This window comes from Callospermophilus lateralis, chromosome 20, assembly GCF_048772815.1.
Source record: "Callospermophilus lateralis isolate mCalLat2 chromosome 20, mCalLat2.hap1, whole genome shotgun sequence".
In the NCBI taxonomy this organism is placed as follows: Eukaryota; Metazoa; Chordata; class Mammalia; order Rodentia; family Sciuridae; genus Callospermophilus; species Callospermophilus lateralis.
The window spans coordinates 6,114,583-6,128,104 of NC_135324.1; the positions used below are offsets into that span (position 1 = coordinate 6,114,583).

Here is a 13,522-nt window from a genome sequence, read left to right on the forward strand (position 1 = left end):
GAGGCTGAGGCAGGAGGATAGCAAGTTGGAGGCCAGTCTCAACAACTTGGTGAGACCCTGTCTCAAAAAAAAAAAAAAAAAAAAAAAAAAAAAGGAGGCGGGACACAGAGGATAGACAGAGGCTTTGGATTGAAGGAGATGTATTGCATTTAAACTATGTCAAGTCCTACCCATATGGCCTTGGCCATCCACAACCTCTCTGAACCTCATCCTCCTTGCCTCTAAAGTAGACCCAGCTCATGGAAGGCTTTTGCTATGCAATTGCTGTTAACAGTAGTGGTCAAGCCAAGCTTGGGACCCGAGGGATCTGGTTTCCAGGAAAGGGCCATTTAGGATACATCCTCCCCGAATCTGAACTAAACCCTGTACAGGAACTCCCCAACTCAACCTGCAGATCCTCACTCTGGAGTCATATGGGGTTCTTTGTAGCAAAGTGACCAGACCCTGTGCAGCCAGGAAGGAGGATCTAAGCATCTTTTCTGCTCTCTCTACAATCCCAGTGCTCAGACCAGGGCCTGAGAAGCAGCTTGTTAGACTTATTAGTTGGGTGGGTGGGAGGATTGATGGAGAGATGAATAGTTGGACAGACAGCTGATGGACGGATGAATGGACAGATGCGTGGATGGGTGGGTAGGTGGGCAAATGAATGAGTGGGTGGGCAGGAATGGATGAATGGATGGGTGGGTAGATAGATGGGTATTGTGCCAGGCCTGAAAGACCAGCAGTAGAGGGGTTTTCCTGCCATCTAACACTGGGGGCCCTGCTGGAGAGCAGGGGCAGTGGAGACAGTTAACCCTGAGGATGACAAGCTGCACAAAAAGCCGTGTGTCCCTCTCCACCCACCCCCAGCCCTGTTTGTGCCACCTGAGCCTTCAAGGCTGATGCAAGGCTGTTTCTGTGGGATTTCTGGACTTTTTTAGATGTTCCTTTTCTGGTTAGCAGAATAGGAGTTGTCTAAAAATAGCAACCAAATTTGCTTCTGGGGTATACATTTTCAATTTCTTCCCTCCTTCCCTGTTCTCTCTCCTCAACTGTGAGAACAGAGCTGAGATTGTCCTTGTCAGCTTTGATGCACACGCACATTATGGTGCTTGCACACCCAGAGGTGAGGGTGGCACATAGATGTCTCTGGCTGGCTAACACACACACTCCTGATGACATACTCCAGTAGACATGCATGGTACACCTTGTCCTTCAGGGTCACTCACACCACGCTAGAGACCCTCTCTCACACAGAATAACACTGACTACAGACCCAACCCAACTCTAGAATTTTTGCACTCCTGACTCAGCCGTGCCCCGTGCTAACACATCATCCTGATGCACTCCCAGGGATCCAGCACATCCACACAGACCGCACACCCACGCTTACCCCACACACCACACAACTACACCCTCATGCACCCTGCATGCATCAGGCTCTCTTGTCTCACACACATGTGCAGAGGAAAGTCCCTCCACATGCAGCAAGAGAGGTGTGAGAGATGGCTGAGACTCTTGAGTGAAGAGAAGAGAGGAGCAGCTGTCCCATCCCTGGCTGCCAGGCTGAGCTTACCTGTTTTCCGGGATCAACACAGAGATAATGGCTCCCCATCACTGGAACAGGGCAGCCCCTACAGAAAGGACAGAATTTGCAACCAAGAGAGAAAAAGAAAATGCCCTACTCCATGAGAACTAGAGTTTTTCCAGACTAGAACATAGGGCAAGCCAGCCTGTGTACCAAACCCACAAGCTGCAAACCTCCCAGTCATCTGAGGAATGGCAGGGAGCTTTGAGGGCATTGCAAAGTCGGATCTGAGTTCTTGTTTTTAGGACAACACAGTTAGGATCATATCCTTGTCATAGTCACATGTAACATGACCAGGAGCTGTGCTAAGCTCTTTTTTCAATTAATCCTTACAAAACCCTGTAAGGGTGAATGTGGGATTGTCCCCATTTTATGGATGAGGAAACTGAGCCACAGGGAGATTAAGAGTCCTGCCCAAGTTGCACAATTAATAACTCAACAGAGATAGGCCTGGGTCATCAGGGACCTCCCCCCATACTGGTCTTGGGTTCCCTTCATCAGTCATTGCTACCAGTGATGATTCAAAGGAAATGGTGACTTTAAAAATACATATTCAGGTGGCATTTAAATTCAGCACATCTTAAAACAGAAGGATTTGGCATCCGAAAGTTATTTTTAGCACATAATTCATTTGCAACTGTCTCAGCCACCATCTTTCAGTTAGGATCTGAAAAGCTGTTGGCTTGTGGTATGTGTGTGTGTGTGTGTGTGTGTGTGTGTGTGTGTGTGTTAATTCTGCCTTTGAAAGATAGCTTCCTTCTTTGTTAAATTAACTCCTCCCAAAATATTGTTCCTTCCTCTGCCAGCATCCCTCGTGGCAAAGACTTTTTATTAAGGTGCCCCTAACCTATTCTTGAGTCATTGAAATGTAACAATACGGAGTCATTTAAATGCTAATAAGATGAAACCGAAATGCATAAATCCAATATTGTCAGAATGTTCTCCTGGATTCTGAAGGGCTTGGAGCTTCAAAGCTTGAAGGGACCCCAGAGAGCACTAGTCCAGTTCCTTCACTGGCCACATGGGGAGGTCCAGAGAAGAAAGAGGCTTATTCAAGGTCACTCCACTGGAGCTGGGGAGAAGGAGTGGAGCTTCTCACTGAGCTCTCTAGGCCAGAGCTGGTTGTACGCCCCACCCAGGCCCTGTGCCCATTGCTTAGGTCAGGGTGCCCACCCAGGCGGTGTTGAGAGGTAACTGCAGGTGGCCCTCATGAAGAAACCAGGAAAAAGATGCACCTGCTAAAACCAGGGGAGGCAGGGGCTCCCAAGGAAGCCAGCATCATGGAACATCTGGTCTGAGTCAGGGGCAGGGTCTCACTGGGTCCCTGCAGCAGCCTGTAGGACAGATGAGATTCAGCAATGTGAAGCGACTTCTCCAAGGTCATATGGCTCATTTAATCCCTCAGCCATGGAAAGGTGGGACGCATGATAAGGCAACAAGAACATCAGAATCCGGCGGAGCCTCACAACCCTACCTCTTACTCAGAAGGGATGCTGGGGAGAGGAGAGAATGGGCTGTAGCTCGGAGAAAAAAATCATCACCACCAATTCTAATAGCTTTCCTGACCCCTAGCACACCCACAAAGTAACGGGGGATAAGAATCATCCATTTTACAAACAAGGAAATTGAGATCTGAAAACATATCTAATGTTATAGGCAGCAGGCCCAGATGTTCATTCATTCATTACATATTTATTGAACTCCTTCTGGGTGCCAGGCACTGCACTAGATACAAAATAGACATGGCTGCTAACCATGTGGTGCTCCCAGGCTCCTGGGGAAAGGAGTTAAGCAGGCCTGAGCAGTGGACGTGAAATGTGCTACAATCCAGGAATCATCTGGGAATCAGGAACATGGGGGTTAGATGGTCAACTGGGCTTCCAAGAAAGGGGTACTGGGGCAGGCAGGAAGACAGAAACCCAGGATCTGAGAAGGTTCAGTACAGATGTGTGGGTTGCAGGTTTGTAGGACTCAGGCAGCTGATAGAGTCTCTGCAGACTTCTGGGTCTTCAGTTCTGTCCACCTGTCGGAAGATCATTTGTATTACATCATGAAGTGCTTCAGTGCCTGGGGAACCCATGTTTTTGAATTGAGCAAATTTCCCAGCCAGAGCAAGTAACCATAGTGAGTTATGTAATTTAAAAGGGGAAAAAAAACAGGCAAGACATCCAGAACAAAGGTGACCTTGTGTGTGCACCTGTGAGATGCGGGGGCTGAGGATGAGCAGCATCAGAAGAAGCACAGAAGATCAGTCACTTATGGGGCAGAGCACCACCTTGTTATCAGTGCCTGTTGTCCTAGGGCTCCACCTTGTTATCCTAGGGCTGCATCCATCCTTCCTCACCCTGGTCCCTTCTTGCACCTTTCGCTATGTTCCTCCAACCTTCACTTAGACAAAGTTGTGTATTTCTGTTTTTCCTGTATTTTTAGCTTAAATTCTGCTTAACCTATAGGGAAAGTGTTTCTTACTTGGAGTTGAGAGAAACGACCTTCCCCAATTCCTTAGGCCAGGTCAGATCTTCCTGCTTTGGGCATCCACAGCTCCTGGGAATCCCCATCATGGCAAACTCACCAAGTCATGAAAAATCACTAATTTAATCATGTCTCTTCCCCACTGTCAACTCCTAGAGGGCAGAGGTCATGTCTCAATTTCTCGGTGCCTGGCACCAAGTAGCTTTCCAAAATATCATCATTGAATGGATGGGTGAGTGGATGGGAGGTGGATAGATAGATGGACAAATGGTGGGTAGTTAGATGGATATGGACAGACATATTGGTGGGTATGTGGGTAGATGGATGGATGGATGGATGGATAGGTTGAGTGGGTGAGTGAGTAGATGAATAGATGGATCAGGGTGGGTATATGGATGGATGAATGGGTTGGTGGATGGATGGATGGATAGATGGGTTGGTGGATGGATGGATGGGTTGGTGGATGGATGGGTTGATGGATGAATGGATGGATGGACAGATGAGTAGATAAATCAATGGGTGGGTGTGTGGATAGATGGATGGATGGATAGGTAAGTGGGTAGATGGATGAGTGGATAGATGGATAAAGGATGGATTGATGGAAGATGGATGGGGGAATGAGTGGGTAGATGGATGGATGGATAAGTGGGTGGGTAGATGGATGGATGGGTGGGTGTGTAGATAGATGGATGGATGGATGAGTAAGTGGGTGGATGGATGGATAAGTGGGTAGATGGGTGAGTGGGTAGATGGATAAATTGATGGATGGATAGAGGGTGGGTGGGTGGGTGAGTGGGTAGATGGATTGGCAGGTAGTAGTGGGTGAGTGGGCAGATAGATGATTGAACATCACAGTTCATCTTAACACAATAGTCATTACTATTGACAGTAACCATTAACTCATGCCTACTATTGTGATCACAGACATAATTGCTGCTAACAATTCTCATAGCTCGTGCTGTCAGAGATGTAATTATCAGTGCCTGTAAGCCACGCCGCAGGTAGCAGGGGGACAGACAGAAAACAGCACCTCAGGTTTAAAAAGTCCCTTGTGGTTTGCAAAACACTTTGGTTCACATATGGTACTTCATTTAAGTCTCATAAGAACCCCTTGAGGGAGATTCACCATGGGAGGCCCCAAAGCATCCTGGCTAGGAGTATGTCCCTGGAACCAGACCGCCAGGGTTTAAATCCCTCCACCGCTACCAGGCCATGGTGACCTCAGCTAATTTGCTGCACCTTTCTTGGCCTCTGTTTCTGCATATGTGTGGAAATAACAAGACTGTTTCATAAAATGGCTGGATGTATTAATAGGAATCACAATAATTACCGAATGCTTACCACATGCCAGACTGGGTTATAATCATTTTACAAAAAACAACTCAGTTAAGCCTCATAACTCTGATGAGCTAGATAGTATTGTTTACCCTCCCCTACTTTTTTTTCTGGTTGTATACAAAGTATATTCACACCATTCGTGTATTCATATGTGTACTTAGGGTAATGATGTCCATCTCATTCCACCATCTTTTTAATCTCCTGCTCCTTCCCTTCCCCTCCCACCCCTCTGCCTATCTAGAGTTTGTCTATTCCTCCCATGCTCTCCCTCCCTACTTCACTATGAATAAGAGAAAACATTAGGCATTTGGTTTTTTGGGATTGGCTAACTTCACTTAGCATTATCTTCTCCAACTCCATCCATTTACCTGCAAATGCCATTTTATTGCTTGAGTAACCCTACATTTTTTTAGTGTTTTTAGTTATTATACATGGACACAAAACCTTTACTTTATTTTATTTATTCTTATTTGGTGTTGAGATTCAAACCCAGGGCCTCACACATGCTAGGCAAGCGCTCTACCATTGAGCCACAACCCCAGCCCCCTCCCCAGCTTTTTTAAGATAATGAAAGCAAAATTTATTTGCTTCCGTTCTACTGGGAGGTGAAGAAACTGAATTTGAATCCATATATTGTGGTTTCCAGAGTCCCTACACTTAATACCTTACAGTAGCATCTCTGAAAGAAATGTCCCTGGAAAGCATTTAGAGTGCCCAACTCCTAACAGATGCTCAATAAATGCTCGCCACATGTCACTAATTTAGCAGTATTACATGTTAGCATCCCCAAACTACAGATGCTGAAACTAAGACTCAGGAGGAGCTGGGTGGCTAGCTCAGGATCACAGACTGATCTCCCTGCTCCATCAGGAAGGTTAGAGTGAGTCTGGGGGTCGCAAATGGTCAACTGGCCTTGCTTTCATCTGGCCCACACATATTGCATATGTGCTGAGGACTGAGGCCTCCTTGGCCTACAGGTCAGTTCTAAGATCCTTCTGGACCAAAGGTCTAAGTCTCCTCAACTCCCACTTGTCCCTGAGAAAACAAAGGCCATTCTTGAAGGCTTCCAGTCAGTCAGCCTCCAGCAAGGGCTTTGCCTTCCCTGAGCATCTCAGACCCATCTCTCCTCTCATCCTGCACTGGCCTGAAGGGGCCCTAACCTTGTTCTCTCCCTTCTCTCCTAATGGCTGTGCCCCTGTCTGCCACACTGTATCCTTGTCTTGATCCAGCCATTTATTTTTCCTTACACAGCTTCCTGAACTTACCCATAACTCATTCACACTGGTGGGTAGCGGGGGGCGGGGGGGGGGGCGTTGGTGGGGGGTGGTTCTACTTAACACAAAAGCCCCTGCACAACCTTTGAGTTGGGCCCAAGGCCTCACCCCACCCTGAGAAAGGAGCCCACGTGCTCTGATAGATCTCCCCTTGCAGCAGATTCTAGACTGGGGATGGGGCACGTTAAGGACCCTCAAAGACTTCTAGAAAAAGGAAAGGAGCATCTAACCCAAATCCAAACACCAACACTCTCTCCAGAGAGGCTCAGGGTATCCCGGAACAGGCTTCAGTCAAACCTTTCTTATGGGATGGTAGAAAAGAGTCCAAGTCCAAAAGACCTTTCACTCCCTGTCATTTCCGTGTGACCTTGTGCAAATGATTTCATTCCTATGAACCTCATTGTCTTTATAGAACGGGTATCATCACAGTATCCATTTTTCAGGGTCGTAAGGATGCAATGAGATTTTGTTTGCTTGCTTTTCATTCATTCATTCATTCAACAATTATTTATTGGGCAATTTTGAAGAATGAGGTACTTTTCTAGTCAGAGCAGCACATAATACACTGACCACCTGCCCCCTGAGAATTTACCTTCAGTGGATTACACTATATGAACAGGAACCTTTTTCCTTTTTGTGCTGGGGACCAAACCCAGAGCCTCACACATCCTAAGCAAGGACTCTAACCCTAACTACACCCCAGTCCCCCACATGGATGAGACAACATGCAGAGCACACAGGGCCTGATCCGTTGTACATGTTTAAGAAGTGGGGAGAGTGGAACTGGATTGTTGTTCTTCACCGATGTACTTGGCCACACCCCACCTCACCTGTTCTGTTAGGGTCAAAGTTCATGAGTTCTGGGAACAGTGTGTACTCCAGTGGCCAAGTTGTGGGAACACTTCTGCATAATTGGAAGGGGGAGTACCAAGCACACAGTATACCTGATCTCTTCTTGAGGCAGTGTGTCCATATTATGGTCTGCTCCATGAGATACTCATTGGTCCCAAATGAACAGGGGGGACTTTTTCTTCCTGCATCCTTGAGTAAAAGTGCCCCTCTGTAAGGTGTGGCAGTTTCCTCTAAAGCCCCCAGCTCCTCCTGACCCTTGGCTGGGAGGCTGCACACCCTGGATGAACACAAAGTGGATTTTAACACAGTTCATCATCCCCAGTAAATTGAGAGGCAGCCAGGGGACAGAGGAGAGTGACTATTATTATCCCCATCTTACCGATGAAGGAACCTGGGCTCCAAAGTGAAGGGACTTGCCCAGGGTCCCACACCAGGATGTAGGAGAGCTCAGATTTGAATGTGGACTGTTCTGATTCCAGATCCTGTGTCTTAGCTGCAGCCTACACAGTGGGCCCACCGGCCGGGCACTTCAGAGAGAAAGAAGGTTGTTTCCCAAGGGAGAGGAAGAGCCCTGGGCTGGCAGCCAGGAGACCACCCCACTCTCTGGGCATCTCCACTTCCTTGTTCTCTGTAGCTCAAGACAATTACCTTTCACTCTCCGAGCTTCGGGCACCCTCTGGGAAAGTTAAATGACCCAAATGCTCAGCTCTGAAATGTGTTCAAGAGGGAAGGATTGTGAGGAGCGCTGGGGTCTGGAGCTGGGTCAGGGGACTCAGTCCTCTCTTCTTATCCTGGACCCCTTCCCCCTCTTTGTCCTGAGCCCAAGATGGCCAGCTGTCTGTGGCTGGGCGGGGCGGGTCCCTGTGCCAGGCTCAGCCGAGCTCAGCAGGGGCCCTTTGTCACCCAACGCTTGCCGGGGACTCGGTCGCTGGTGTTGGGTGTCTGGGCAGATTGGATTCTCTCCTGGCAGCCCCACAGATGCTGCACTCCCTCAAGGGTGGCCTAGCGGGCAGGGAGAAGCCTGCGGCGGGGCTCCCTCCTCCTGTGCTCCAGAGAGGGACAATCGGCCACTGTCCATGGTTCTGATGTGTGGGGGTTCCAGGTGAGGGCTCCGTGACCAGAGCTCATACTAGGGACCAAGCTGGAGGCTCAATTCTGTGCCTCGTGAATGTATATATGACAGGCTTCTCTAGCCAGGCCAAGGGCCCTGGTTAACGTGGTTGGGGGCTGTGGGCGGAGGTGGGGATCTCTTCTCCTTCCCTGTGCCTATGAAGCCCAAGTGGGGAAGGAATGTGGGGAGAGGAGAATGTACTATAGGCAGAGGTGGCGTGGATGGGAGTAGTCATCTGTGTGTGTCCAGAGGTCTGTGTTCCTAGGGAGAGGGAGGGCATGTCTCGGATTTTGTGGGGCTGGGATGTGGGTAAACAAGCGTAGTCAGAGAAAAAAGGAAACGGGGTCTGGTGTGCACACAGCATTTGGTGGGGCAGGGGTGGGGATATGAAGTTGTATGCCTAGAAGTGTGACAGTGTGTGACAGGGTGGGGCTGTTCCTCAGAGTTGTGTGAATGGGGGGCCTGTGTGTTGGTGCGTGTGTCTGACAGTGGGTGGGGGGCCAGGAATATGCATTTTGGGTATTGCATGGCAGACGGTGTGGGCACAGGGCTGGTCGGAACTCAGCGTGTTACACAGCATGGAAAATTGGGGATCAGGGTGTGTTATGAGGCTCTACCAGGCTGTGTCTTGGGCTGCCCTGTTGTAGGGCATTCGGTGGGTGCTTCTAACCATTCGGGTGTACAGCGTGGCTAGTGGGTTGGGAGTTGTTGAACTAATGCCTGAGTGAGAGTGTATGGGTGTGTGCTCAGCGTTGCTTGGGGCCATGCTTGCATGCCTACAGCCTGGATTTTATTGAGCACCTGTCTCAGGAGGACTCCAGTGCCTGACCCACTCTCTGCTTGTCCCCACAGGAGCCACCACCCCTGACCATGTAGATGCCAGCTCCAGGTAGCAACATGGACCCCACTGAATGGAGACTCCTGGGTCTACAGCCCTGAGCCCCTCTGGCCCCTGGACCTTGCCCCCCACCTGGGGACACACCTTGGAGCTCACCTCTGCTGTCGCCAGCCCACCTCAGCCACCCCCTCCCCCCCGGGACCCGGAGTCGGCCACCTGGAGCTGCAGCTGTCCAGTGAGGGTGTGCTGAGGACAGCCACACGCAGCCATCACCCAGAAGCCTCTTGTCCAGTGCTGACCTTTGGGCCCACCCTGAGCAGGGACTTCGGCAAACATGGGTGATATGACCAACAGCGACTTTTACTCCAAAAACCAAAGAAATGAGTCGAGCCATGGGGGTGAGTTTGGGTGCACGTTGGAGGAGCTCCGCTCCCTCATGGAGCTGCGGGGCACAGAGGCTGTGGTCAAGATCAAGGAGACCTACGGGGACACTGAAGCCATCTGCCGGCGCCTCAAAACCTCACCTGTGGAAGGTAAGTGTGGGAGACTTGAACCCGGGGCTGCAGGCCCGGTGGCCACTGACTTGGCACCAGGGACCCTATTCATAATATTTAGTGGCAGAGATGTGTCGGAAGTGGGCTGAAATTGCCGGAATTGCCATTCTAGTGTGTTCTAGCTGGGCGTCAGCCACTTTGGAGAGGCCAGGGGAAAGAGCGTCATCATGGGTTAGCGTCGGACCAAATTCCAGCAAGGCCTGAGCTTCTGGAAGAGAGCTGGGTTAAGATCGTGTTCTAAGAAGATGGTTCCATCGCAAAGAGGTGGAACATCACTATTGCAAGGGGTCAGGTTCCTCATCCCGGAAGCCCTAAGGACATCCAGTCTTCAACTGGGGCAGGAGGTTGACTGGAAGGGACCAGGGTGGAGCCACACCTTGCTTACCTGCATCCGGGCCCAGAAGAGACACCTGCTTCCTCTATTCAGCCACACTGGTTGGATCTGGAAGCCCAGCCCCCAGACCCCTACCCCAGACCCCAGGAAAGCCCTCATCTGGGCTTGGGCAGGAGCCACAGCATTGCAGGGGCATTTGATTCCAGCTGCCCAAGGGAACCCTGTGGCCAGGCTGAAGTCACGTCCTTCTCTTGCAAATGCAGATTCCAGTTGGGGATGGCTGGAGATCTTGGGGCAGCTGTGGACTGTGGAACTTCTGGGCAGACAGGGCAGCAAGAAGATGGGCCATGATAGGCAGGGTGACAGATACCCTTGTTTGTCTTTCCCTGATGGTGAAAGTGGGGTTTTCTTGCAATTGTCAAAATAAGCAGGCTTGGGATTTCCAGAGAGAGGCTTTTAGCTCCTAGGGCTTTTCAGGAGGGGACCAAAGGTCCCAAAAGCATGGGTCCAAGGCCCTACCCAACTCTTCCAGTCCTGTGACTTTGCACAAAAACTGCCCTGAGCTTGGTCTGTTCTCTGTAACCTGCAGTCAATGCCTCCTACACAGTGCTTAGTGCAGGCCCAGGTATACAGTAGGTGTTCAGTAAGTATGATTCTTCTAGAAGTGGATAACAGTCTCTCCCCCAAATGTAGATCACACCTGGATTGGAGGCAGACAGCACCTAGATTGGAGAACTCTGTCCCCCAGTCCCCATGCCTGGGTACTGCTGGTCACTAATCCTGAACTTGTTTCTGCAGAGGCTGCGTCACGGGCCCTGCTGCTCAGCTGGGGCCCACCAGGGCCAGCCAGACAGCGCAGTGGCCACACTTGCCTACACCCTGCCACACCCTGCATCTCCTGGATGTCTGTGGTCAGGAGGCAAAATTGAGACCTGTTCTCATATTGACTGCTCTCACGGAGACTGTGCCTGTAGGACGAGCCCAGGCAGAAGTTTAAAAGTGAATCTCCTCCCCCCCCCCCCCCGGGGCGCTGTTTGGTTACAATTCAGTGGGAGGGGAGGGAAGAGGGAAGCATCAATTCTAACTCAAGGCCTGAAGATGGCTGCTTGTGGCCCTAAGATGGGCACAGGCTCTGCTGGAAGGTCCTGGGTCCCAGTCTTTGTGACCACAAATCCCTGGAGGAATGGACCATGCTCATCCCACCATCAGGGCGGCACCCTGGCCTGCAAGGAGGCAGAGCTGCCTGAGCGGCCTTTGCCTCTTGACTGGGAACCAGCATAGGAATTCTTGAATATCTCTGGGTCCCAGCTCTGGGGAAAAGCTGAAATATGCTGGGATCACTGTCCCCAGGAATGGCCACTGCCTGCCACAGATGTGGCTTACACTGTTGGGGGGTTCCACACCCTTGAAACTGGGCCATGGACTCCAAGTTAAGAAACCCACCCTCCCCCTCCCACAAGAAAAGCTCTCAGGCCCCAGGGAATTGGGCAGTACATGGTCAAGGTCCAGCCCTGTGCAGAGCCAGTGCCAGGTGCCTTCTTGGACACTACCCCTACTCCCCTGCTGGGGAGAAGAAGCACCCACAAACCTGAGGGGTGGGCCCTGTCTGCTCTCTGTTCACTCAGCACCCGCCTGTGCCTGATATAGGAAGGCTCAGGGAGTACCCTGGAAATACCTAAGAGGCGGGCCACCGAGTCCCCAGCCCTGGGAAGCAGCTCAGGCAGCTGATTGGCCAAACATCAGGGGAACAAGAGCAGCAGGGACTCCAGGGCTCACAGGGAGGTGAGGCAGGTGGGCAGCAATGGTCAGAGAAGGCTTCCTGGAGGAAGAGGTGTTCGCGCTTGGCTGTGTGTGAACTAGAGCAGCCTGTCTTAGAATTCTGCAGCCTTCTGGCATGCTCAAGAAATTCCTCGTTACGTAAAAGCCGATGGAGTCAATTTTGTCATCTGCCAGCCATGTACCCCTGGGCCTTGGGTCTGACCTCTCTGGACCTTGGTTTCCTGATTTCTCATGAGGACCAGGTGAGATCTCTGAGAGGAAGATCTTTGAGGAGGAAAGTCCGTTGTAGGATTAGCTCAAATTCCTGCTGTCTTGGTCTCTAGAAGGATCTCCGGGATATGGCAGGGGTAGGAGTGGGAGAGATCTGGGGAGCAGCAGAAGAGCAGAAGGCTCTAGATCCCAGACATGGATGGACTGGGTTCAAATCCCAGTTCTGCCACTTGTCCACTGTGGGTCTCTGGACATGTTCATCAAACTCTCTGTGCCTCCGCTTTTCATCTGTAAAACGGGGATAACAATAGTGATGACCTCCTAGGGTTGTGGTGAGGACAAAGTGAGGTGGCTTGGAGTCGTGCAGACATGTCGGTGGTTCTGTGTCAGAATTCAGCCTCAGAGAATAGGCACCTCCATCTCCCTGTCAATAAGATGCGCTGTGCACGTTGAATGAGACTAAGCCAAGGGCTCAGTGTCTGTGTGCCCGCTATGTCAGTCCTTCTTGTTATCATCCTGGGAGTCATTATTCTGGAAGAAGCAGTCATAGTCCCCAGAAAGGGTGCAATGTGCCTCTTTTGGATCCCTGGTCTTCATGTGGAGCAACACTTTGAATTAGACTAGACTGCTCTGCTTCCCTCATGACACATGCTCCTGAAAGCAGGTTTTTTTTTCTTTTTTTTTATTGGTTACTCAAAACATTGCAATGATCTTGATATAACATATTTCATACATTTGATTCAAGTGGGTTATGAATTCTTATTTTTACCACGTGTACAGATTGCAGGATCCCTATTTTACAAATGAGGATCATGAGGGCCCAGCAGGCTTTGAACCCGGCTCCATACAACTCAGGCTGAGCATGTCCACCTGGGAACAGTCCTCTCTGGTGTCCACTATTGAGGCAGCCCTGAGTAGAAGGGGGCCACCAGCGACACTTTTCCTTACCTTGACTCTTATATCGTCCTGTTTGAGCCTCCCACGATTTAAAGAAATGCTTAGCCTCCGGTCTCAACTCTGACTTAAAAGCCAGGTAGTCTGGGCTGTGCTGGCTCTGGCCACTCCCGACACCCCCTGTCACTTATCTGCTGATGTGAGTCCAGAATTGGCCTCCAAGTCACTCATGTTGCAGGAAGCTGCTCAGGCCCTGCATAAATCAGCTGTCCCCTTCACATCCAGCTAAATTTAGGCAG

General features: G+C 50.5%; 1 protein-coding gene across 6 annotated transcripts in view; it reads left to right on the plus strand.

Moving 5' to 3' along the window:
- Positions 1-13,522, plus strand: part of Atp2b2 (ATPase plasma membrane Ca2+ transporting 2) — a 133,377-nt gene that overhangs the window by 11,838 nt on the left and 108,017 nt on the right. For all 6 annotated transcript variants that reach the window (XR_013089505.1, XM_076841205.1, XM_076841201.1 and 3 more), the window contains exon 2: positions 9,467-9,985. Coding sequence is in view for 5 of the 6 variants with exons in the window: in XM_076841205.1 (XP_076697320.1) it covers positions 9,787-9,985 (199 nt within the window). In the remaining variant the exon portion in view is untranslated. The remainder of the gene's footprint in view (positions 1-9,466; positions 9,986-13,522) is intronic.